This window comes from Mirounga leonina, unplaced genomic scaffold (assembly GCF_011800145.1).
Source record: "Mirounga leonina isolate KUSES-001 unplaced genomic scaffold, KU_Mleo_1.0 Mir_173, whole genome shotgun sequence".
NCBI lineage: Eukaryota > Metazoa > Chordata > Mammalia > Carnivora > Phocidae > Mirounga > Mirounga leonina.
Genome location: NW_023270447.1, coordinates 78,288,388 through 78,313,343, shown reverse-complemented (window position 1 = coordinate 78,313,343; position 24,956 = coordinate 78,288,388). Strand labels below are relative to the sequence as shown.

The 24,956-nt window shown below is 57.3% G+C and overlaps 1 protein-coding gene across 2 annotated transcripts in view; it reads right to left on the bottom strand.

Moving 5' to 3' along the window:
• The window catches only part of HSPG2 (heparan sulfate proteoglycan 2), a 99,617-nt gene that overhangs the window by 28,020 nt on the left and 46,641 nt on the right, over positions 1-24,956 (bottom strand). For both annotated transcript variants that reach the window (XM_035019565.1, XM_035019564.1), the window contains 30 exons: positions 24,802-24,948; positions 22,165-22,328; positions 21,495-21,674; positions 21,201-21,397; positions 20,945-21,092; positions 20,103-20,230; positions 19,550-19,636; positions 19,401-19,459; positions 19,154-19,221; positions 18,112-18,252; positions 17,811-17,987; positions 17,468-17,647; positions 17,228-17,346; positions 16,463-16,574; positions 16,171-16,284; positions 15,964-16,091; positions 15,258-15,344; positions 14,741-14,790; positions 14,319-14,413; positions 13,871-14,011; positions 13,313-13,504; positions 7,961-8,053; positions 7,615-7,695; positions 7,186-7,416; positions 5,472-5,585; positions 3,653-3,780; positions 3,459-3,545; positions 2,398-2,456; positions 2,038-2,205; positions 1,776-1,886 (listed from right to left, as the gene is read on the bottom strand). In XM_035019565.1, coding sequence (XP_034875456.1) covers positions 1,776-1,886; positions 2,038-2,205; positions 2,398-2,456; positions 3,459-3,545; positions 3,653-3,780; positions 5,472-5,585; positions 7,186-7,416; positions 7,615-7,695; positions 7,961-8,053; positions 13,313-13,504; positions 13,871-14,011; positions 14,319-14,413; positions 14,741-14,790; positions 15,258-15,344; positions 15,964-16,091; positions 16,171-16,284; positions 16,463-16,574; positions 17,228-17,346; positions 17,468-17,647; positions 17,811-17,987; positions 18,112-18,252; positions 19,154-19,221; positions 19,401-19,459; positions 19,550-19,636; positions 20,103-20,230; positions 20,945-21,092; positions 21,201-21,397; positions 21,495-21,674; positions 22,165-22,328; positions 24,802-24,948 — 3,786 coding nt within the window. The remainder of the gene's footprint in view (positions 1-1,775; positions 1,887-2,037; positions 2,206-2,397; positions 2,457-3,458; positions 3,546-3,652; positions 3,781-5,471; positions 5,586-7,185; positions 7,417-7,614; positions 7,696-7,960; positions 8,054-13,312; positions 13,505-13,870; positions 14,012-14,318; positions 14,414-14,740; positions 14,791-15,257; positions 15,345-15,963; positions 16,092-16,170; positions 16,285-16,462; positions 16,575-17,227; positions 17,347-17,467; positions 17,648-17,810; positions 17,988-18,111; positions 18,253-19,153; positions 19,222-19,400; positions 19,460-19,549; positions 19,637-20,102; positions 20,231-20,944; positions 21,093-21,200; positions 21,398-21,494; positions 21,675-22,164; positions 22,329-24,801; positions 24,949-24,956) is intronic.

The window sequence follows — 24,956 nt, the reverse complement described above, 5'->3', positions numbered from 1 at the left end:
CCACGGGCTGTGCTCAGGGAGCACCACGCCACGAGCCCACCTGGCTCCACTGCAGGATCCAGACCACAGATCCGCCCTAACACTTCATGCTCGGCTCCAGCCGGGCTCCTCTGTCCGGTGGGAGTTTCCATTCTCCCCAGTGATTTCGCACCTCCTCCCAACCTCTCCACCCGCCCGCACACCCTTCCAGTTCCACAGCTAAGGGCGTCAATCCACACTTGCTGAGGAAGTCCAAACTACCAGGCGGGACCTCGCCCATTTTCCCAAACCCAGCCACCCTCCCTTTTGCCTGGTCCCTGCAGGATGAGACCCTCCCCTCCCATCACCCAGCCCCATCCTGTCCTTCCATCCCCTCCCCAGGACTTCCTCCAGGGGCTGCGCACTCTCTTGCTACATCAGTCCCTCCTCTCTCTCTCCATGGGTCATTCTAGAATTTCCTACCTTCGAAAACACTCCCCTGACCTCATACTCCCCTCAGCTACTGCCCCATTTCTTGGCCTTCCTTCAGAGCCAAGACTCTTGACAGCGTTGTCTATATTTGCTGTCTACTTTTGCCTTCCCCACCATTCTTTGCCTCCCTCCAGTTCTGTTTCTACCCCTCCTTTGCACTGAAAATGGCTCTCGTCAAAGCACGACCTCTAAGGGTCACCTCTCTGCCCACATCTGACTTCCCCGGGGGTGGCTTCCCCTACCACGCCCTCCCCGAAGTCCCCTCTCCCCATGACCCCCAACACACCACGTCCCCTGCTCCCTTCCTATCTTACTGGCTGCACATGCTGTCCCCCCTCTTCAGCTTGACATGTTCCAGCTGGAGCTCCTTGGGGCTCGGCAGGCCCTGTCCTTGAGCCACGCTCTCCCTGGCTAATTTCATTCTGTTCCATGGCTTTCAACACCATCTCTGTGCCAAGAGTTCTCAAATTCATTTCTCTGCCGGGGCCTCTTTCCTGAATTCCAGACTCCCAGTCCCAAACACCTGCCTGATGTACCTGCTTAGATGTTTTCTCAAATGCCTCCAGCGTCAACAAGTCCAAAACCCACCCTGTGATGCCCTCTGACCTGTCTGTAGCGGGTGCTGCCGGTGCCCCGTGCACATCCCCTTGCCCTGTCACTTCGGAGCCCGCCTGCCTGACTTCTGCCAGCCGGTGCATTTCTATGCCTGACGCCATCTTTCTCAGGCCACTGGAGACTCCTGTGCCCCCCTCCCCCCGAGGTGGTGCAGAATGCAGGGGATCTGGTGCTCCTAGAAGAGGCCTCGATCAATTGACCCTGGGGTAGGGTGACTCAAAGGTGCATGTTTTACTGTAGAGTTTCCCAGAATTTCTTTGGCTGCCTGTTAACAACTGCCCACAGTAGGAATGTGCTCAGTAACATGCCCTTTATGGGATGCCTTCTCTTTCCTGCCTCACCTCACCTCCCAGATAAACTATTGGCATGCATGCCCATGCTCATCCCAGACTCAGCTCTGGGGGAGCCCCAGTGAAAACACTCTCCTACTGAGCCTACTCATCTCAGTAAAGGGCACCTCATTTGCCTACCTGCTGGAGTCCAGACCCCCGGGCATCAGCCTAGCCTTTCTTTCTCCCTCAATGACCACAACCAAGTCCTGCCAATTCTGCCCCTAAAACTCGCCTCTACTCTATCATCTCTCCATCTGCATGGCCAGCACCCCCATCCGAGCACCATCACCCCCTCCAGCAGAGGAACGTGCCCGCTGCCTGTGTCCACAGGTCAGCCGTGCACAGGCAGGCTTGGGGAGGCGGGGAGCAGGGACTCACCAGTGACCAGCAGCTCTGCCCGGCTGCTGTTGGCGTGATGGAGATTACGACAGGTGCAGATGTAGACGCCGGCATCCGAGGGCTGGACGCTGGGGAAGTGGAGCTCAGAGCCTGGTGGGGAGCGGATGGGAGCTCGTCAGGGCAGATGCACCCCTTCTCCCACCCGGCCCTGTGTGTAAGGACAGGATCCCAGTAAACAGGCCTGTGCCTCCCCTCCCACTGGGGTGGCTCACAGGGATGAGGGACCTGGGGCCCTGGGTACCTTGATGTCGCTGCTGGGTGCTGCTGGGCATGGGACGCCCATCCTCACGAGACCAGTAGAAGTAGTGGGGTGGGCTCCCACTGACCTGGCACCGCAGGGAGTGGGAGCCACTTTGGGGGACTATGCTCCGAGCTGGATGCACCTGGACCACCAGCGGGGTTGCATCTGCTGGAGGAAGGACAGGAGAGGCCGTTCAGGCAGGAGGCTCCCAGCATGTGGCATTGGGTCAGGTCTGCCTGTCTCCCCAAAGACTGGCATGCCCCACCCTCAGCCCTCTCTCCCCTGGATGTAGTAGCTCTCAAACTCCCTAGGCTCACCGCCTTGCCCACCCCCCTCACCTGGGGCCACGATCCCACTTACCTTGTGGCAGGCACCGGCCCCCCCGCACGTTGGGGTTACCCACGTAACCTGGGGCACATCTGTAAGGAGGAACAAAGCCCAGCTCTGTCAGGCCCCAGGCCCCAGGGGACTCAGTGCCTCACGGTGGACTTGGGGAGCCAGAAGCCCATGGGGGTGGACCCAATGTGGGGTGGGGAGGCTCACAACTCTGGAAGGACTTTAGAGACCAAAGAGGCCCCAACACGGGGCCTCACGGAGCTGAGAAAGGGGAGCACAGGACAATGTCGGCAGGTTGGATAACGGGGCTAATGAGGCCTTTATTCTCCAGGGAAATATTCATTCAACACACATTTATTAAGCGACTACGATGCTAGGTTAAGAAAATACAACAGTGAACATGATGAAGCTCTTGCTCTTATAGAACTCAGTTGTAGGGAGACCAACGTGGAAACCATGTAAATGAGAGTGAGGGACACAGACGAGGGGCACTGACCCAGCCGTGAGAATCAAGAGGCTCCCCAGAGGATGGCACTGCTGAGTTGTTATATTCCTTTGGAGCAGACTGTACTCCAGAGAGCTCCCCACTGCCCGTAATGATGTATTTGTATGATTACTTGCTGCCCCGTCTTCCGTGACAGGTGGTAGACTCCCTAAGGCCTGGGACTGAATCTGTTTTGTTCACCACTTTATCTCCAACACCTTGGTGCACCACACGGCATATGGTAGATGCTCAATAAAAACGTGCTGAATGAGTGAATGAAGCTGAGCTTTGGAGGCTAAACAGGAGTTAGCCAGAAAGGGGAGGCTTGAGAGTGAAGAATGTTCCAGGTAGAGGAACAGCACATGGAAAGACCTGAACATCAAGAAGTCAAGAGGTTAAGCCCGCCTACAGTAGGTTTGGGTGTCAGAAGTGGGATGAGCTTGGGCTTGGCCCGAGGATAATGGGGAATCTTGGAAAGGCTTTGGGCAGGGGAGAGATGTGATCCTGGCAGGGACCTTTCTGAGCAACACCATCCAGGGCTCTCACCTAGGAGTCTACCAAAGGCCCCCCACCCCCCCATCCATCCTATTTGCAAACTTACTGCTCACAGTACTGGCCGGTGTAGCCAGGTTCGCAGGCTGTGCAGCGATACCCACCAGCCCCCAGGCTCTCACAGGTGCGGGAGAACCTGGGAGAGGGGAGGCAGAGGTCAGGCCGCGGGATGCCCACTCTCCACCCTGGTCCCTCCGCTCCCCAGGGGGAGGGCTTCCGTGGGCCTGGAGTGAGGGCACCCACGTGTTCTCCGGGTTGGTGAGTGGGCAGGCGCAGGGCTGGCAGTCCTCCGGTGTCCCAGCGGTAGCATCTCCGTAGTAGCCAGGTGCACACAGCTCGCAGAACTCCCCGGTGGCGTTGTGCTGGCATTGCTGTAGGGCACAAGAACGTCGGCCACTTGCCGTTTGTCCACGTTTACCATAAACTATACAATTCTGTAATCCCTGGATCTGGAAATCCCATGTTTGTGAGCCTATCTTAAAGAAATGTAGAATGGCACAAAGATCTCACTACAGGATGTTCAACTCAGGGGTGTTTATAACAGCAAAATGCTGGAGACAAATACGAACAGGGAACTGGATGAATTAAAATGAACATCCACCCCCATAGCTATCAAAAAGGATGATGTCAATATATCACCGTATGTTAACTATATTGGAATTAAAATTAAAAATTTAATCAAAAAAATTTTAAAGATTTATTTGTTTATTTGAGAGAGAGAGCACGCGAGCATGCATGTGCATGTGAGCGTATGTGAACAGTGAGAGGGGCAGGGGGCAGGGAGACGGACAGAATCCCAAGCAGGCTCTGTGCTGAGCATGGAGCCCAACACGGGGCTCGATCCCACAACCCCGAGATCATGACCTGAGCTGAAACCAAGAGTTGTGCACTCAACTGACTGAGCCACCCAGGCACCCCAATAAAAAATTTTTTAAAAAGGATGATGTTGATTGTACTTTTTAAAAGATTTTATTTATTGGAGCACCTGGGCGGCTCAGTCAGTTAAGTGTCTGCCTTCAGCTCAGGTCACGATCCCAGGATCCTGGGATCCAGACCCACATCGGGCTCCTTGCTCAGCGGGGAACCTACTTCTCCTTCTCCCTCTGCTCCTCCCCCTGCTTGTGCTTTCTCTCTCCCTCCCTCTCTCTGTCAAATAAATAAATAAAATATTAAAAAAAAAGATTTTATTTATTTACTTGAGAGTGAGTGAGCAAGAGAGCATGAGCAGGGGAAGGGGCAGAGGGAGCAGCAGAGTCCCTTGATTACACTTCTTATATTTTTCTACCCAAACACCTGTGACATCAGAGAAAAGTAAAGGTATATACCTGGGTAGGTGGGGGCAGAGCTTTGTAATTCATGCTTCATCGTAAAAATATATGTGGATTTTATGTTCTCCTCCAATGAAATCCATGTTTGTTTTATTAACACAGCCAGTCCCTTGCTCTGTGTTTAGCTGTGGGTCTGTCAACCACCCAGCCCTTGACCCTGGGGGGCGCTACACACACAGATACACACACACACACCCCACTCTGAAAAGTTCCCAGACAAGTGTTTAATGATCTGGAATGCTGTTCATGAACTTGTAAGCAAAAAAGCTGATCATCAAACACAATGATGCTATGTTTATTTGTAAAACAAAAGGCATATTGATATGTGTAAATATTTGCCCAGAAAAAGAACAAAAGAGTTCCACCCACACTAATGGGGCCAGTGATTACCTCCAGGTGGTAGGATTATAAGGGATTTTTACTTTCTTTTTGGCTTGTCTCTGTAGCCTGAGGCCTCCACAGAGAACAAGTATCACTCTGGTAAGAGGACAGAGCAGGAACCAAAGTCTTCTTTATAGAGAAAGATGTTACGCCCTCGTTCTGGCCGCTGCCCCCCCGCCCCCCACCCCCACAAGAGACCGCTGGTCCAGGCGCTTTGTCCATAGGCCACGCCCCAAGACCCCGCCCCTGGACCTAGGCCTACCAGACCAAGGCCACCCTTCCCTGCCTCCCAGGCATCCCCGGTGCCCCACCCAGGCCCGGACAAACTGACTCCTGCCCCATGTGCAGCTTACCGAGCAGGCCCCTGTCTCTGGGTGGCACAGGTCTGAGTGGCCGTTGCATTCACACAGCTCACAGTGGCCGAGGTAGAGCCCACTGCCAGTGCGCGTGTGGCCCGGGGCACAGTCCTGGGGAGAGAGGGGGGCTGGTCTCCATCTGCACTGAGGTTCCATCTGGAGCCTACAGACCAGAATCCTCTCCCTCCAGTGGCTCTCCGGTCTGGACTCCCATTGGCTCTAGGCTGGGAAACCCCAGGCCCAGTTCCCCTCCCAGACAGCCTCCTCTCTCCGGAACCTTCCTCCCTGTCCTTGTGTTCCCGTTCTCAACACTCAGGAAGCTGGGACAGTGTCTGTTGCCATCCTGCCCGGCACCTCCAGCCACTCAGGAGTTACAGAAATCGCAGTTCACCCTTAATGGAGAACCCTTCTCCATTTGCCCTTTTGGTTCCTGAAAATTCTGGCAGGGTCTCTACCGAAAAACTTCTTTCTTTGATGAAAACACAAGGTTCGGGAGACCCAGATTTGGAATGAGCCCTTGGAGGTCTTCACCTTCACCTTTACATTCAGTAAATAAAGTGAAAGAGGCAGCACACATTTGATGGAGGATGTTTTTACACATTCTAAGTGAGTAATCACGGGTTCTGAAAACAAAGAATTTCTATTCACTACCCCTCCTTTGAAACCCCTCCAGGCCCTCCCTCCCCAATCATTTCAAAGGGATGTTTGGAAATCTGTGTTGCTTCACTGCAGAAAACGTGCACACGGGATTATGCTGCTCTCCCCAGGGCTTCTCCTTCAAAATGTGCGAAATTTTCTCATTTCAAAGGATGCGAAGCTCATGTATTTGGATTTGAAAGTTCTTGTGGCCACAGCAAAGGTGCACAGATGTGAAATGGTGGAGACGTGTACTTTCCATGGGGGAGTTCCTGAGTCCGGGTGCTGGCTGGTCCCGCACTTGACCTTCAGGCCGCCCTGACCTTCAGATGCCCCTGGCATCACAGCTCTGCCCCCTCCCCTCGTTCCATCCCCCTTCCTCTGTTCCTAGCTCACTCATCCAGTGTGGACCGGTTGCCTGCTGTGTGCCTAGAAACTTCTGCATGGTCTCCAGCCAAAGCCTTGGGATGCCCTCTGTTCCACCCCCACGGCCCTCCCTCTAAATAGGACTCCACTGGGGTCATTCACCAGGCCAGAGGAATTTTCCTGAGGCCCAGCACAGGTCATAGCACTCCCTTCACAGCTTGGCATTCCCTACTGATCGGAGCCTTGTTCTGGGCCTAAGGAAGTGGCCCCTGCCCCCCACCCCCAGCTTTCCAGGGGGTACCCTTCTGCATTGCAGGCTACTTCCCCATACATTCCTCCTTCTGAGCTTCTGCCCAGAACTCTACCCTGCCCCACACTGTTGACCTCCTTGAGGCATGTCTATGCTCTGCTTTGGCCAAGGGTAATTTGTGTCTGGTATTGTCTCCCTGTCTCTGGGGGGTACCCTGGGAGGAAGAGCTGGGTCTTAGCCTTGGGTAAGCCACTCACCCTTCAGAGCCTCTATTCAAACAGAATCTGTTCAAAGGGGATAATTCCACATCCCTCAGGGGTGGTCAGGAAGAATAAATGCGACACGGCACGCACGGTACGTGACTGTTACGGCAGTCATCCCAGGCCATGGGGATACCAGCTGGCCAGCTTGCTGACCCAGCAGGACTAGAGCAGAGGCGCCCGGGCTGGCCACACTCACTTGGCAGGATAAACCAACATAGCCTGGGGGACAACGGCATTCCTCCACCTCCAGGGCCCGGGGTCCCTCCGAGGGCCCGGGCTGGGCCACCTCCAGGCTGACGGAGCTGATGCTGGCTGCCAGTGGCATCGAGGAGAACGTGGCCCGGACCAGGAGCTCATCCAGGTCAGCCAGTGCCATCAGGAGGTGCTCCCGCGTGGCCGGCTGCCCGTCAGGCCGGTGCCAGAATTCCTGGGTGGGGAACAACAGCAAGTGTGGGTAAGGGGTGTTGGGCTTTGCAGGCTATTCCCGCAGCTCCCCCTACCAGAACCCCCAAACTCCAGGCACTGGCTGGGGATAGGCAGGGTTAGCTGGCATCAGAGCCGGGCTCTGAAGCAGGGTGGGTGGTGGGGGAGGGTCAGCCACACGGTGTGGTGGGGCGCCCCTCACCTCTCGGAAGACGATCTCGAAGCTCTTCCTCTCGGAGCCCTGCAGCGCAGGCTGGGAGGCCACCAGCATGATATTGTTGCCCTGGGGAGATAGCGGCGGGATTGGCGGGGGGAACCAAGGGGCTCTTGGGGACAGAGGAGTCCTCCCCCAGTCCCAGCCTCTCCAAAACACCAGCCTCCCACCTCTCTCATTTCCCAAGCTCCCGTGCCCAAAGGATTCAGGTACGTGCTCACTGCCCCCTTCTCCCAGCAGCTGGGCCTCTGCCCCCCAGGTCATGCCGGGCCAGCAGGGGGCTGGGCTGAAAGGACACTGAGGGTGCCCGCCTGGCTGGAATCCATGTGCTCACCGTGATCTGGACGTCAGGGTCAGAGAGCGGGCTGCCCTGTGCCCCTGCTGTGTAGGAGAGGGTATATCGCAGCTTCCCGCCATAAGCCGCCACCTGCAAAGGGGCAAGCCCTGAAGTCACAGCCTGACTCTGCCTTCAGTGACCCTACTGGCCAGTGGGCGGAGGCTCTCAAGGTGGTTTTGCACCTCTGCTGTCCCCTCCATTCAACCAGAGGCCCTTGTGCATGGCCTCTGGCTGCCTAGGAGACAGGACATCCCTCAGTTCCTTCACAGTCTTGGACCTGCTGGCGGGGACCCTGAGCAGCCTTGATGACTCAGCAAACGAGCTTCAAACCCCTTTCCACTTGAAGAAACTTCCCATAGAGTAGACAGGGGTACCGACAGTAACCATCATGAACAGGCCGCAGAAGGTTCAAAAGTTCCCAGCCATGGGGGTAGGGCTGAGGGTGGGCCTTCAGAGGTCTTATCTCTTGGGCAGCTGGTTTTTGTCCGCTTAGAATCCACTACCTCGCTTTTTGCAAACTGTAGCCCTGGTTTCCTTTAAAGGAAGCTCTGTCCTACATGCAGGCCAGAAGTTTGAGGGCAGGCATGAGCCAGGTCTGGTGAAGGTGCATATTCTACCACTGTCCCTTCCACTCCGTCAGGGATGGACACAAAGATCTGCTCTTTCCACTGGAACAGAGATACTCCCTTTACTAGTCAGATTAGAAGCCAGAGAATGACACCAATGGAGATGAAAGTCCTAAGGAGCCCCGGGACCCAGCCATGCCTTGGATTTTGTAGTTATAGGAGCCAATAGATTCTCTGTCTCATACAAGCCAGCTGGACTTGGGTTTTCTGTTGCTCATAACTGGAAGAGTCCTTGGGCTTCCTGCTGGGGGCTTTCACGGGGCAGCCAAGGCCCTGGCTCTGTCCCAGGACTTTCTCTCGTCTGCCACCTGAGCACATGTTCAGAAAACACCAGTGTGTCAGGCCTGGCCTATGTGTTCATTTGTCTGTTCATGCAGTTGGTGAGCATTTATTAAATGCCTACTGGCTACATGCCAGGCCGGGTGCGAGCTACCTCGGTCCTGAGGATGTTCTCTACAAGCTCAGAGTCAGGTAAGGAACTCAGAGGTGTAACTGGATAACCACGAAACAACTAGTTTCCCGCTTGTTTTGGATGCCGGCAAGTTCATCGCCACATCCAGGACCAAGCTGCATGCATGTGCAGGAGAGTGGCTCAGGGAGCAGACTCTCAGGTTCAAGTCCAGTTATCCTGGCTGGGCAGCCTTGGACAACTCACTTAACCTCTCTGAGCCCTATTTTCCTCAGCTGGAAATGGCAGTAAAAAGTAGCTTGAAAGGCAGCGTGAAGATGAAGTAACACAGGTTGTATAAAGCACTGCCCTGAGCAGAGAGCCCATGGAGTGCACGGCCTACAGGCTTGTCAGCTTCTCATGACTCCTGGCTCTAGCCTTGGCTTTAGCCCATCTTTCTTATCCTCATCCCCCCTGGACCACGCTGTCCTATCTGCTTCTCTGAATATTTTATTGCATATTATGTGTATTTTTTTTTTTAATTTTATTTATTTATTTGAGAGAGAGAGAATGAGAGAGAGAAAGCACATGAGAGGGGGGAGGGTCAGAGGGAGAAGCAGACTTCCCGCCGAGCAGGGAGCCCGATGCGGGACTCGATCCCGGGACTCCAGGATCATGACCTGAGCCGAAGGCAGTGGCTCAACCAACTGAGCCACCCAGGCGCCCTGCATATTATGTGTATTCTTAAGAGGCACTTTTGTTTTTGGAATAAGACGGAGCCGATGTCAATCCTAACACGGAAGCCAACGGTAACAGCAATGATATTGATGATGCTGATGACAGGAACGACAATCAGATGAACAGCGCGCTGTGCGGGGCTAGGGTCGTCTTCTGTCCATACACAACACAGCGCAAAGGAAGTGCTAAGTTAATGCTCCCCGAAGGAATGCATGCAAAGCCAAGGGCCAGGTCAGTGATCTGGATATACGGTAAAGCCTTGTGGGTGAAACCGTCTCAGCCCCACGTGGGACCCCAGGCAAGTCCCTTCCCCTTTTCTGGTCATAAAGGGCTTTGACAAAGGGCTCTCAAATACTTTGGGATTCGGATACCCTGCTACCCCCCAACTCCTTGTTACCTTGTTCCCCAGGAAGGCTTGGGGCAGTTGCCAATAATAGAGGCTCCCAGGAAGCAGAGAGAAGCCTTCATAGGAGAGAGAGAACTAGGACAGAAGGACAGGAGGTGAGAACTGCTGGGGGTGGAGGGGAGGCGGGGGGCAGGGGGCGAGAGCACAGCTACAGTCCTGGCAGGGACACACACACACACACACACACACACTCATGCGCGTACACGCAGACCCTCGAGGGAGGCCCAGGGGGGCGGGGGGCAGCGGGGACTAGAAGCCCCCAGCCTGAAGCTCAAGTTCTGGCCCTGCTCTTGGGACAACTTGCTCCCCATCCCTGGATCCAGACAACACCACCTCCACTGCTCTCACTGAGCGTGGTGGGGCTGCTGTCTCCTCTTGTCTGCTGTGTGCCTCTTGGGACCCCATGATGACTTACAGGGCACGCCAGAAAACATTTTAAAATTTCGTGGGTATTGTGTACTGGAAAATATATGACTAGCACAAATGAGTTGGTATGTGATTGATTTAAAGGGAAATTTGAGGGCCCCCTGGCTGGCTCAGTCATTGGAGCATGCAACTCTTGATCTTGGGCTTGTGGGTTCGAGCCCCACATTGGGTGTAGATTTTACTTAAAAAAAAAATCTTAAAAAAAAATAAGGAGAAATTTGAAGTAAATAATAATCCAGGTAGTGGGCAGAAATGGCAGAATTCGTGAGATTGGTTTAGAAACAACTGGTCTAGAAAACACGGTAGGTGGGGGGGTCTCTTGGCGGGTGCCTTGGCACATACCTGAGAACCTGCTGAGGAAGGGACAGAAGCTGAGGAGGAGGAGGAGGAGGAGGAAAGTGGAGCTACTTGCAGAACAGCTGCAGGCTCGGGATGGGGCAAGAGCCCCGGGGCTGGGGGCTGGGGGTGGGCAGCAAAGCTGGAAAGGAGCTGCCAGATCTCGGCATCCATCCGCCTCTGGGCCTCATCCACCTGGGGGGCCGGGAGAGGGAGGACAGAGGAAAGGAGCAGAGAGGGGCAGAAAGGACACCATGACGTCTTGCCTCCCGTCAGGCCGCACCAGGCCCAGTGAGCCCCCTACTTCTGTGCTAACTGTTTACAAGTGTCTGGCCTTCTGGTCCTTGTTCCTGATGTCCTCTTGCTCCTTATGAACCTGGCGGGGGACATCCTGGGATGGGCCCAGGTGACTGTGGGGAGAAGCCCATGCCGAGGATGCCCCCTGGCAAGACACAGGCAGATGGCTCTGTCCAGCTCAGGCCAGAGTGGCTGGAGGCGGCCCAAGAGGCCTTTGTGGTTGGGGAGGCCGCTCCTTGGGCCTCACTTACCACCCACGCCCATGGCACCAGCCCAAGCCATTCACAGCTCTGGGATGTTTCCCAAGGGCAACACTAGAGTGGCCTGGGCATTAGGCTGGGGCCTGGGATGGGGGCAAATGGCTCAGGAAGGCCAGGGCCTCAGTTCAAGGCTCTTGCTTGAACTATACTCTCTGGTCTGCACGGGGCCCCAGACACAGCCTGTCCCGGCCAGGCCCTGAGTTACCTGTGATAGCCGCTGGGCCCGGCCCCTGCTCTCTGGAGGCCCCATGGTCCTCCCAGCTGTCACAGCCATCCGCAACTGCTCCTCTAAGAGGGACGTGCGGTTCTGATGGGTGGAGGGCACAGGCCAGCTCAGACCTCCCCGGGCCCCAGCGTCAGAGCCCCGGGGAGCCCCCAGAAAGGCCCACACTGACTGGGGAGGAAGATGCAGACTCCCCTCTCCAGGCTGGCACGCGGGGGTTAACTCCAGGCTACCGAGGGGGCATATGCACACGGAGGGTTAATGGAGATTGCTGGGAGGCAGTGCTAGGGTAACCTGGTGGGCAAGGGATAGTCATGTGGTTTGGCATCGAGTTAGCTTCCCTGCCACCACTCTGGCCACAGCCAGCAGGCACCAGGACCCGACCACAGAGCAGATGGGGTGCACACCCTCCTAGCTCTAATTCCTGGCACCGCAGGGCTGGGGCACACCGGTGCCCTGACTGTGGGGCCATCGGGCACTGCCTGGGTTCATGCAGATCCATGCTTCCTTGGAGCCCGGGCATTTCCCCATGCGGGACTGACAGCATCCAAAAACACTGTGACCGTGTCATATCCATTTCACACCACTCAGATCACTGGCCTACCTGGTGAGCCCGGCGCATCTGTGCAAAATATGCCTCCCTCTGTGGGGCGCAGGGAAACGCCAAGAGAGGGAGTCAGAGAGAGAGATCTGTGAACTGCAGGCCAGGGCAGGAGAGAGGCAGACGGGGAAGCCAGGACGGGAGGAACCAGAGAGGGAGAAGGGACTAGAAGATCAGCCTTGGGAGGAGGCTGGGGTACGTGGGTCTGTCCCAGGAAGGACAGGGCAGTTTGGGAATTGCCCCTTCTGTGTCCCTGGGATCCTGGGAGAGGGGACACATCTAGAGCGCTGACCTCGGCCAGCAGGGGCCTCCTGTACCCAGACCATCTTTCCCTGGGTACCACCAGGTGGCACAGACTGCCTGATGAGCACATCCGGGCCGGCTGCTCTGGAGTCTGCCTCTAGGACCCTGCATCCCCACCACCATCACCACAAACCACAGCTCATCTCTGGCCGGTGGAGTATCCAAGTCAGCCTCTGACCTGGCTCTGAATGCCAGCATACCACCTTCTGGGTGTCCCCTTCCTTTCCTCACAGGACAGGGGGCAGGAGTGGTGATTTACGACACATATAAGCACTTAGAGCAGCGCCTGGAGCAGTGAGAGCTCAAGAAATACGACCTCTCATCAGAATTAGGATCACGCCCAGCGCCGAGCACAGAGCCAACAGCCTCGATGAGGGAAGGTGGAGGGAACAAATGCGGGAAATTGAAACTGTGCTGTCTCATTTGTCCCCGGGTCTCCAGGGCCTCGCCCAAGACCTATCTGTTGCACGAAAGCTAATAACCATCGACAGGAGGGCACTTCTTGTGTGCCAGGCACGATCTCTCATGCTCCCAGCCGCCCTGGAGCTGGGGTTTATCAAAAGGCAATCAGCGGGTCAGTGGCAGAGCTGGGTTTACACCAAGGCCTGTCTGACCCCAAAGGCCACACGCCGAACCGCCACGTGGCCGACGCCTGCTCTGAGGTCAACTTGCGACCGAGTCCCCCCTGGCCGCTGGCCTCAGCGGGGGCCAGCTCAGAACCGGCGGCTGGGGCAGGGGATCACACCTTGTCTCCCTGGTACACCTCCGGCAGCTGCCAGTAGAAGGACTCGTGGCCGAGCTGGGCGAAGTTCCCAAAGGAGAGCTGGGAGCCCTCGGGCACAGGTTCCACGGTGAAGCCTCCTGTCAGGCGGCTGTTTCGCTGCGGGTTCACCAGGGCAAAGCCTTGGAAGTCCCCAGGGGCAAAGCGGGTGGAGATCTGGCAGCAGAGAGAGGACGGGGTGTCAGCCTGGGCCCGGGGGGCGGGCACCTTGGTGGGGGAGGGGCAGGGGAAGGCGTCAGGGTGGGGCATGGGGGGTTGCTGAGAGCGGGGCAAGGACAGAAGTAACGGGAATGGGGAGGCCACCGGGGAGAAGAGAGGGGTGCCGGGCTCAGTGCCGACACAGCGATACTGGAGTCGTAGGCAGGGTATTAGGGTAGGGGCGAGGGTCGCTGGGATCTGTGCTTACAGGGCCGTCCGGGGGCATGGGGATGGGTGTCCTCATAGGCCGAAGGGACGCCACTGGGCCAGCTTCGCGACCGGCCCCAGTGGGGGCGCGGAGAGGGGCGGCGCACGTGCACTTACCGGGCGGCGGGCATAGGACGAGCTGGCGCACTGCTGGGTGACGCCCATGCAGAAGCAGGGCAGGCAGCCGTCGGGGTTGCTGGCGCTCAGGAAGAAGTGGTGGGGCCGGCAGTGACTGCACGTGAGGCCTTCCACCTGGGCCTGAGAGGACGGACGGAAGGGTGGGTGTGGGGGGCTGTGGGGGTGGGGAGCTCTTGCACCTCAGGCAGCCTCCCGGCCACGTCCAGCAGTTCCGGGGGAGCCCCCGCAGCCCCCCAGGCCTAGGCCTGGCTCCCGTCAGCTGCTGCCTGATTTCCCACAGGACCCGGGCAGCGGGGCAGCAATGGGGCCTCTGGGGAAGGGTGGTGGGGGCTCAGGGACAGCCCCAAGGGTGCAGTGAGAGGGAACGCCAGGGCGACCACCACGGCGGCCGTGCGGGGCCTCCTAGAGAGCAGGGGTTTGGACTAACCTTGCAATGGCACTGGCCGGCAGCGTCACACTGGCTGCTGATGCTGCCCTGGGGGTCACAGCCACAGCCGATGGGCTCTGGCAGTTGGCCGTCTCCTGAGGCGGAGGGAAGCCACAGCTGGAACCCCAAACCCGCCTCCAAGCACCCTCACTTCCACCACCCTCCGGGCATCGAACTCACCACCGAGAGAGGGAGTGTTTATTTCTGAACACCTACTCTACGTAGGCATTACATCTATTCATAGCAGCTCTCTGGAGTGGGTGAGGTTTTTTTACCATACCCATTTTACAGATAAAGAAGCTGAGGCTCAGAAAGGTTAAAGTCACTTGCTGCAGGCTGAAGGAGAACTAAGGTCTGCCCTGGCTCCACCCCTGGGGGAGAAAGGGTAGCCCGACCCCAAAAGCTTCCCCAACCCTACTCACTTCGGCATGGCTGGCCCTGGCTGGGGTTGCCATAGTAACCTGGGGCACACCTAAGGAGAAAGCACTGGATGAAGGGCGGGCAGAACCACAGAATCCTGGTGAGCCTGCTGTGAGCCCAGGACTGTGCTGGGGGCCCTGTATCAGACTCAGACTGGAACCAGGCCTCACAGTGTGGGAAGGAACCAATCAGCCTAACTCGCCCATTTTACAGATAGGAGGACAGGTGGGAGAAGAAGAGCAGAGACAGGCCTGAGGCTACAGAACCGGTGAGCGAGCATGATCGGGCCTTGAACCTAGGACCTTTAGCAAGAATGAGGGGTTTTCTGGGGAGTCCCTGCCCTCACTGGGGCAGGGGGTGCTGGCGGTTGGAGGTGAACCGCAGGCCTAGATCTCTGAGGATTCAGGCTCTCAGGGAGGAGAGCTGAGTGTCTTCTGGGGACCTGCGTAAGGGGAGAGTGGGAGGCTTCTGGGGCAGGTCCTCCTGCACACTCCCCACCTTGCCCGCCGCCTGCCTTACCTCTCGCAGTGACGCCCACTGTGGCCTGGGGAGCACGCATCACAGGTGGGGTGGCCGTCAGTGTCCAGAAAGCAAGTATGGGTAGCCCTGTCGGTGGGGGGCAAAGTTCTAGTTAGAAGGTCAGCAGCCCTTCCTTTAGGTCCGGGGGAGGAGGGAGAGGAAGAGTGGGCAAGCGAGCAATGTTCCAGGCACTGTGCTCAGAGCCCTCATTCAATTCTCACACAAGTGGCCAAGGTGGGGTGTCTTATTCTCTCCATTTCACAGATGAGGAAGTGGAGGCCCAGAGAGGGAAGCGTATCTTATTTTACTCTATTTTTTTTAAAAAAGGGAAGCGTGGGTGCCTGGGTGGCTCAGTTGGTTAAGCGACTGCCTTCGGCTCAGGTCATGATCCTGGAGTCCCTGGATCGAGTCCCGCATCGGGGTCCCTGCTCGGCGGGGAGCCTGCTTCTGCCTCTGACCCTCCCCCTCTCATGTGCGCTCTCTCTCTCATTCTCTCTGTCTCAAATAAATAAAATCTTAAAAAAAATAAATAAATAAAATAAAAAATAAAAAAAAAATAAAAAAGGGAAGCGTATCTTATACAAAGTGACACAGTGAGGCGGCGGCAAGGCCAGGATTTAACCACTGCTTCTCAGAAGGGCCTGGGAAGAAGGGAGTCTGGAAGGGCGCAGGGGATATTTCAGGAAAGGGCAGGTACAGGACGTACTGGCCGCCGGCGGGGGTTCCATAGCATGGGCATGGCTGGCAGTCCTGCGGTGTCCCCTGCTGAGCATCCCCGTAGTATCCGGGCTGGCACTGCTCACACTGAGGGCCCTCCGTGTGGTGTTGGCAGCCCTGGAGGGGGCAGAGGTTGGTGCTGGCAGCCCTGGAGGCCACTGATCCCCAGGCAGGAGGGAAGGAGGGCGAGACTCACCTGGCAGGCACCTGTTTCAGGCTCACAGACTTCGGTATGGCCATGGCAGCTGCAACGTTCACAGGTGCCCAGGTAGAGTCCACTGGGCATGCGTGTGTAGCCTGTGTCACAGTCCTGGGGGCAAGAAGATGGGGCAGTGGTCGGGCCCTCCTGGGCAGGGCCTGTTCAGGGCAGTGCCCACTGGATGGTGGGGCTGGGGTGGGCCTGGGAAGGACGGGAGAGCTGAAGGGGGAGGAGCCTGGAAGCACCAAGGAGGTTGCTGGTGGACAGGTGGGTGGAGCCCAGGGCTCACCTGGCAGGATGGGCCACGGTACCCGGGTGGGCAGGTGCACTGCTCCACTTCGAGCGCAGGGTCCTGGCCGGTGTCCTCAGGCACAGCCACGTCCATGCTGATACCAGAGACCCTGGGAATGACAAGACCCACCCCGAATGAGCACACATTCCGTGCCAGGCATCTCTGGAGTTCTGCATGCAATTACGTCGCTAATCTTCCCAAAAGCCCCGCTGTGGTGTTGGGGCCCCGTCTGGCTCCCCAGCTGGATGTCCATGCCCCAGCCGCTGCGAGGGTCATGGTAAATGGCTTACATCTGCAACTCTTTCCAGAGAATGAGCCTTCCTTTCCTGGACAGAACATACCACCTGCTCTCCCGGGGTGACCAATGACAGCCTGACCTAGGATACAGAAGCCCCTCTGCCTTGAAGCAGAATGCCTCTGCAGAGCTCCTTGTGGGGTGAGCCTGAGGCTAGTCTTTATCTGAAACCGCTTCCTTGCCTGGCCACTTCCACTTCCTTCGTCCATCTGTCCTTCTCTCTCCCTCCCTCCCATGTTCTCGCTGTGAATCCTGTGCTCCCCAATCCCCATCTCAGGCTTTGCTCCTAGGGAACCCAACCTCAGCCCAGCCCCATGATCTCCATCTTACAGATGGGGAAAGTGAGGCACGAAAGGCCCCACAGCCTGCATGTGGGAGAGCTGGTGGTCTGGCCACACTGCAACACGCTGCCGAGACTGGAACCATGGCCCTGAGCCCCTGTGTCCTCCTGCCCTGGCCCCAGACACCTGCTCTCAGCTGGCCGCTGGCTGAAGGACGCCTGGATCAGGAGGGTGTCGATGCCCGCCAGTGCCATCAGCAGGTGCTCTCGCGTGGCCGGCTGCCCATCAGGCCGTTGCCATGCTTGCTGCCAAAAAGAGGACACGTGTGCCTCCAAGCCCTGACATCGCAGGCTACTGACGCCCCTGGGTGAGAGAGGCAGGGGCCCGCCCCACGCCCCACGCCAGGCTGCAGGCAGGGTGGCTCACCTCCCGGAAGGGCACCGTGTAGGTGCTGCGCTGGCCGGGGCTGGGCTCCTGGGAAGTGTGATGCTCTAAGACAATGCCATTGCCCTGCAGGACAACCAGGGGCTGCCCGTGCAGGGGTGTGGAGCCGGGCTGGGGCCTCTGGGTCAACGTGAAGCGCAGCTCTCCTCCGTACGAGGTCACCTGGGACCCAGGGTGGACGGGTGCTCAGCGGAGGCCCCGCCACTGCTCCGGCCATGCCTTCCCCCTTTGCTCCGAAGGCACGCTGACACTCTTGCTTCCGAGCCTCTGCCTGCCTGTGCCGTCCCTGCCGCCCAGGATTCCTTTTCCCAGCCCCCCTGCCCACCTTGTCCCCGCGAAAGCGTGAGGGGAGGCTCCAGAAGTAGGGTCCGGCCAGGAGGCTGTGGAAGGAGGAGAAGACCAGCTCCCCGGGCGTGGGTGAGGATATGCCCTCGCTGGTGGTGTGGGTGCCCGCGACGTTGGTCAGGCTGAACTGTCCCGGCTCCTCAGAAGCCCCGTGCACCTGGGAGGGGGAGAGGAGGCTGGCATGGGGACTGGGGGCTGGGCCTGGCACGCGGTGGGCCCTGGGCTCAGCGCCACCCCCCCCCCCCGCCGCCCGCTGTCTCCCCGCCCCCCCACGCAGGTACCTGGGCACGGCTCCAGGACGAGCTGGTGCACTGGCGGCTGACGCCCATGCAGAAGCACTTCAGGCAGCCGTCAGGGTTGCGGGCGCTCAGGTGGAAAGAGCCAGCCGCACACTCGTTGCACAGACGCCCCACCACGTTGTTCTGCAGGCACAGAGCTGGAAGCTGCAGGACGGCCCACGGGAGGGGCTGCCTGGAGCTTCCGGCTTCATCTGCCCACCCTCTAGATGGGGACCCAAGGCCGGAAAAGCCACGGAAAGAGCACCTGTGAGCAGGGCTGCCACCATGTGAACAGTGGTTCCCAATTAAGGGGAGCTTAAGCAACCACTCTTTTCCCCCTTTTCGCTTTGGCTGGTAGGGGGCTCACAAACCCGCACAGATTTGAAATGCAGCCATTTGGTTAAAAGTTACTGCTACTCTTTATGTAGAGTGTTTCTTGCACTGTGCTGGTTTCTGTTTGGCCACCAGCTCATTTAATTCTTCTGAGTACCAAGAAATATGTGATACCTCCATGCTCCACATGAGAAAATGGAGGCTCAGGGATGGGAAATGATTTACACCAGGCCCCTCGGGTTGCTAATCCACTCTGGGATTTAAGATCAGGAGCGCTTAACTCCAAAATTTGCCCAGTTCTTTTCTCCACTGACACTCGAGTCTTCCACTCTTAATGCAAATGATGTCCCTCCTCTGAGCCTCCGTTGCTCATCTGTAAATTGGGGATGCTAATACCCATAAGATCACGTCAGCGTGAGGATGTAAAAGCGAAGATAGAATACAGATACAGCAGTCAATCACACGAAGAATGACTGGCAAAGGATCTGGGACTTCAGCCCAGGTTACCTGACTCCCCAGCCAAGGCTCCTTCCCGATGCCAGACCACCTCTCAAGAGGGGAAGGAAGACTAGCCAGCCAGGCTCAGCAGCCTCTAGCTAAGCTGTCACCCACCAGCCAAGGGGCTATGGAGAAGGTTGAGCCTCCTTCCTCCCTCTCCCAGCTGCATGCCCGCCGGAGGCCCCTGGGGTGGGGGAGGGGAGGGCATGCGTACCTTACAGCGACAGGCCTCCCCAGAGGTCCCCATGCTGCCTCGCTCGTCACAGCGCACAATCTCCTGGTCTGGAAGCACAAAGTGGGTGTTGGCAAGGCAGGCGGGAATGGGATAGAGTCAGTCTGGCCAGACTGGTGGCAGAATGGGATGGTTCCCCAAGGATCACGGGGTTAGGGCAGGGCTCCAGGACTGGAGCCCCGGTGGGCAGCCTGGGGAGGTGCCAGGGGATGGCGGCTGTGATACTCACTGGTGGGCCTGCACTTCCCGCCGGGCTGGATGGGATTGCCCTCATATCCCGGGGCACAGCTGGGGGAGAGAGGGAGGGTCGTCAGCAGCGCTTCCGTGTCCCCACCCAGTACAGCTCTCTCCCTGCGGTCCCCACCGGCTCTCCCTTACCTCTCACAGCGACGGCCTGTGTAGCCTGGGGCACATGCATCACATGTGGCTTGGCCATCCGTGTCCAGGAAGCAGGTGTCTGAGAATCTGTGGGTGTCAAGTGGCAGGAGAGGGGGCAGGGCTGCAGTGATGGGCCAGGCCGGGGTTTACACTCCCACCCTGGGAAGTGATTGTTGCCCACATGGCACAATATGTCATGAGGCGTGATGCCGTCTCTTTGCCCACCTATCCTTTTTTTATTTTTAAGTCATCTCTACACCCAACGTGGGGCTCGAACTTACAGCCCTGAGATCAAGAGTCGCATGCTTTACTGACTGAGCACCTGCCCACCTATTCTTGATCTGCAGCCTCACAGCAACACTAGAAAGACAGATGGGCCCATTAGATGGGGAAGGAAGCTGAGGCTCAGAGAGGTCAAGGGGCACGGAACAATTTAGTGACCAGGTTAGGATTTGAATCCGGGTCTGCCACCTCCCTGCCCAGAGTCTGCCCCTAGCCTGCTGTACTGCCCTCTCTCCCCAGCATTGCTGCCCCATCCCGGGCTGGTTCTGACCTGCGGGAGGCGTCAATGTATGGGCAAGGGCAGGGCCGGCAGGCAGTGGCTGTGGCCTTGGTGGCGTCCCCAAAGAAGCCAGCCTTGCATTTGTTGCACTGTGGCCCCTCCGTGTTGTGCTGGCAATTCTGGGAGGAAGGGGATGGAGGGGTTCAGGTCCTACAGAGCAGGCCTCCGCCCCCAGTGTAGGGCCACACTGCATTCTGAGTGTGGCCCTTTGCGGCTGGCCCAGCCTCCTCTATCATGCTGGAATTACTCCACAGCTCTGCAGACAGGGGAGCATCCAGCTGCATCTTGATGGGGAATTCGGCACTTCACATGGGCAGCCTGTTCCACAGAAGGTTCTACATACCTGCTTTATACTGACCTAAACCCGCCTCCCTCTTCTAACCTGTACCCACTGGCCATTTCATCCCTCTGGAATCTGTTTCTTCTTACTCTACGCAGCTCTTGAGGAATTTGAAGGTGGTAGCTTTCCCTCCTTGAGCCTTGCCTTCGGTCAGCTCCATAATCCCAGCCCCCTCCACTATTCCTTAGAAATACATATGATTTCCAGGCTTCTTCCCCTTAGGGCTGCCTTGCTAAGGACCATCCTTAACACAGTACTCTCCAGGACTGTTCTGACCAGGGTGGAAGAGAACAGGACCTTCACCTCCCTTATCTGGACGTTATATCTCTGTTAATGCATCCAGAGGTCATGACAGTTTATCTAGCAGCCACGACAGTCATTCTAGAGGCTCATGCTAAGCTTGCGGGCACAAAGAGGCTTCAGCCTGGGCCTCCCACCCTGTCTGTGCCCCCTGCCCCTAGCCAGTGTTCAAATGCCAGCTGGCACTACTCACCAGGCAGTGGCCATACACAGGGTCACAAGAGCTGGCATGCCCATTACAGTTGCAGCCAGAGCAGGTGCCCAGGTAGGGCCCACCCGGCACCCGGGTGAAATGGGCATCACAGCTCTCGCAGGATAAGCCGGAATAGCCAATGGGGCATCTGTGGGGGCAGGACGAAGACAGTGGTTACAGGAACCGTGAGGCCCTGCTGTTTCTCCCTTATCCTTGCCGCGGACTCTGTGGTTCTGAGCCCTGCCAGGTCAGGCACCTGCACTCCTCCACGCTGTGGGCCTGGCCGTGGCTGGTGGCGTGGGTGACAGTGGTGTCCATGGCAATGTCACTCAGTCCCACGCTGGCCATCTTGGCGTTGTACACCGTTTGGATGAGCACAGCCTCCAGGCTCTGCAGCACCTGCAGCATCTCAGCCCGCTGCACCGGCCGGCCGGACTCGTGGACCCAGTGCTCCTGGATACGAACAAAGGTGTGTGGAGGCATCACACGTTAGCACCTGCCCAGCCTGTAGCCCCTTCCCCCCAGCCCTGAGGGCTCAGGCAGCGCCTACCTCGGAGAACTGAACCTGGCGCTGGTTCAGGGTGCCAGGCTGGGTGGGCACGTGCCCTCGGGAGAGAAGGCGATATCCGGCGCCCACGAGGACCACATCCGGCCGCTGCACTGGCTCCAGCATGCCCCGGGCCAGCTCGTAGCGCACCTTGTAGCGCAGGGAGCCACCATAGGAGTCCACCTGGCCGAGACAGGGCAGATCGGGGCAGGGAAGCCGGGGCATGACCTGATGCCTGCTCTGTGTTCACTCGGCCCTTCCTCCTTCCCTCTGCGTGCCTGGCACTCATTGTGTGCCCGACACAGAGCTGGGCACAGGCAAGCAGAGATGGGTGGGACTTGGCTCTGCCTTGGTGGTACTCAGTCTGATATGGGGGTAGAATAAAAGTTGCCCAGGGAGGCCAGAGGAGGAGCACCGACCCCATCTCAGGTGTGGGGGGAATGGCTGAGGAGCCCCTTTCTAAAGGCTGAGTCAGCATTCCTTCCAATCTGAGCGCGGTGGCCAGACACCCTCCCCTGAACGAATAAGCCAGTGTCCGCCTTTCCTCCAGAGCAGAGTCTGGCCTGCTGCCTACCAGCTTCAGACGGAGCAGAACACCCAGGCAGGTTCTGGGCATGGGAAGGGGGCTTGGCCTCCCCCCGCCCCCCATCCAGAGCAGCAGGTGGTCCCTCACCTTATTGCCCAGGAACTGCTCAGGCAGAGTCCAGAAAGAGTCATGCACCAGGAAGCGTCGGGACAGGTCGACCAGCTGGAACTCCTGCAGAGCAGGGTCGATCTGCAGCTGGGTGGAGGAGAGGGGTGGCATGCCGGGCTGCGCGGGCATCGTCACGTTCACGCCTGCGGGCAGCAAGAGGGAGGGGTGAGGGCCGCAGAGCATGTCTGCCGGAGATAGCCGCCTTGAAAGGCGGCTATCCAGAAAGATGGGAAAGTGCTGGGAGAAATGTGACTTAAAGAGAACTTTAGTGTCTTTCCCCAAGTCAAAAAAGGGAAAAAAAAAAGCAGTTTTTTTCTTCCCTATGGTTTTGGAGCAGAATTTCCCAAAGCATGCTCTGGGGAAAGCCAGTGATGTAGAATGCTGGCTGGGAACCATTTGGGAACCACAGGGTCAAAAAAAGGTCAGGGGGATTCTTTGTAGCAGGACTTCTCAGAGCCTTTTGCTTGAGGACAGCTCCACAGACTGTCAGGCTTGGAACGGCCCTGGGGGGCAGTAGAGAGCTACCCAGGGCTGATGAACAGATGCCAAGTCCTGGTTCTACCACCCTCCAGTTGTGTGAGTCTGAAGAAAGGCCTCAGTTTCCTTATCTATAAAACGGAAGTAATACTGGCTTGCTTCAGAAGGTTATTAGGAAGATAAAATGAGCAAACTGATAGGAAATGCTTAAAACAGAGTAGGGCACAAAAGAAGTGCTCAAAACCAGCTGTTTAGGGTTGCTGTCATTATGATGGCTTGGCGAGCCCGACTGCGCCCCGCCCCCGCAACACAAACACACACACACACACACACACACGGAGAAATTCTCTCTGCAGCATGCTTCCAGATCTCTAGGGCAGCACTAACCATCCAAGAAAATGTCTGTGAGGATGGACATGGCCTATTCTTGTACTCTCCAATATGGTAGCCACTAGCCATGTGTGGCTTCTGGGTGCTCAAAATGTGGCTGAGAAAGTGAATTAAATATGTTTTTTTAAGATTTATTAATTTGATCGCTTCTCGGCCTTTTGGCTAAGATCAAGTGTAAGATTTATTAATTTGAGAGAGAGAGAGAGGGAAAGCCCGCGTGCACGGTGGGGAGGGGCAGAGGCAGAGGGAGGGAGAGAGAGAGAATCTAAGCAGACTCCCTGCTGGGCATGGAGCCCGACTCGGGGCTCCATCTCACAACCCTGAGATCATGACCTGAGCCAAAACTAAGAGGCGGACACTTCGACTGAGCCGCCCAGGCGCCCCGAGTTGATCAATTTTAATGTTAATAGCCACATGCTATGAACAGCTCTAAGGCGTGGGAGGCTCATTACCTCCAAAGGCAGTCCCTCCCAACCCTGGACACGTTTGACTCTTAGAAATTCCTTCCTTGTGCTACGACTACCTCTGTGTGTGAGCCCCCTTCCTCATAAATGTAAGCCCTGTAACCATGGAGGAGTCCACACCTTCATCCGCAGGATGACCATACAGAGCCCCGAAGACCAGGCCACGCTCCCCCATGCTTGCCTTCCTCCTTCCCTTGCAGGGATGTTTTCAGGTCCCCCACATCCTAATCACCATCCACGCACAGGCCACCTGCTCAGCCTGGAAGCCCGCCTACCCTGACCATTCTGACTCCGATCACACAGGCCTAGGGTCCAGCTCTAAACACCCTCTCAACAGCTGTGTCACCCTAGGGAAGGAAGCCCCACAGCCTCTCAGAGGACCTCAGGGTCCTCATCTGAAAAGAGTAAAAACGGCCCTGACCCTGCAAGGACGACCGGCTGTCCCATGACTGTGTGTCGGGCCGCAGCACCAGCCGAGTGCTTACTGTGGAGGCAGCTAAGTCCCCTCCTGGCATTGAATCCCTTGTGATGCAGAAACTGAGATAGGGTGCAGCTTGATGTGGGGCAGTAAATGGGGGCTGGGGCTTGAACCCAGGTCCATGCGATGTCTGGGCCCGTGCCGTTCTGCCTCTCAGAGCCAGAGACGATGGAGTCCAGCTGCCTGCCTTTAGGTTTGGGAAAACAGGCCTGGAGAAGCCAAGGGTCATACAGACAGTAACGGATGTAGCTGGAGGTCAGCCCCAGGCTGAGAAGATGCCAAAGCCTGGCTCTGAGGACACTAGCATCTCTCTGTCTCTCAGGATGAGGATGTTGCGGATGATGACAAGGACATCAGGGAGTACATACTGGGCACTTAGCACGGACTGAGCATTATTCTGAGTGGCTTATATATGTTAACCTGTTAACTCCTTCCAACAATGTGGGAGGTAGTTCTTATTTTATCCCCATTTTGTAGAGGAGGGAATGGAGACACAAGACAGCCACTTGACCAAGGGCATAGGCAGTAAGGGAGCATCAGGATTTACACAAGAGATCTGGCTCCAGAGCCCATCCTCTTCATAACCCAAGCAGGCAGACATCGAGTGTGGGCTTGGCTTTTCCTAAAATATGTTTCCCCTGAAGTGCTGTTCTCACAGGGTTCAGCCTTTCTTCAGCACCCTGTGCCTGTCCTTGGACCCAGCCCCATTCGCTGGCCCATGCTGCTCTTCCATCTGCCGTCTCTCCAGGCCCTCAGGAGCCTGGCGCCCCCCCCCCCACCTGCCCACCTGTGTGCCCACCAACGCACCCTTGAAGTCATCGGGCCGGTCAAAGCGCAGCCGGATCTGGTCTCGGAAGCGGCGGCTGCTCTGGCACACGCTGGTGACCCCAAAACAGAAGCAGGGCAGGCAGGAGGCGCTGTGTTCCAGGTAGAAGTGCCCATCGGGGCAGGGCCCTGCCGGG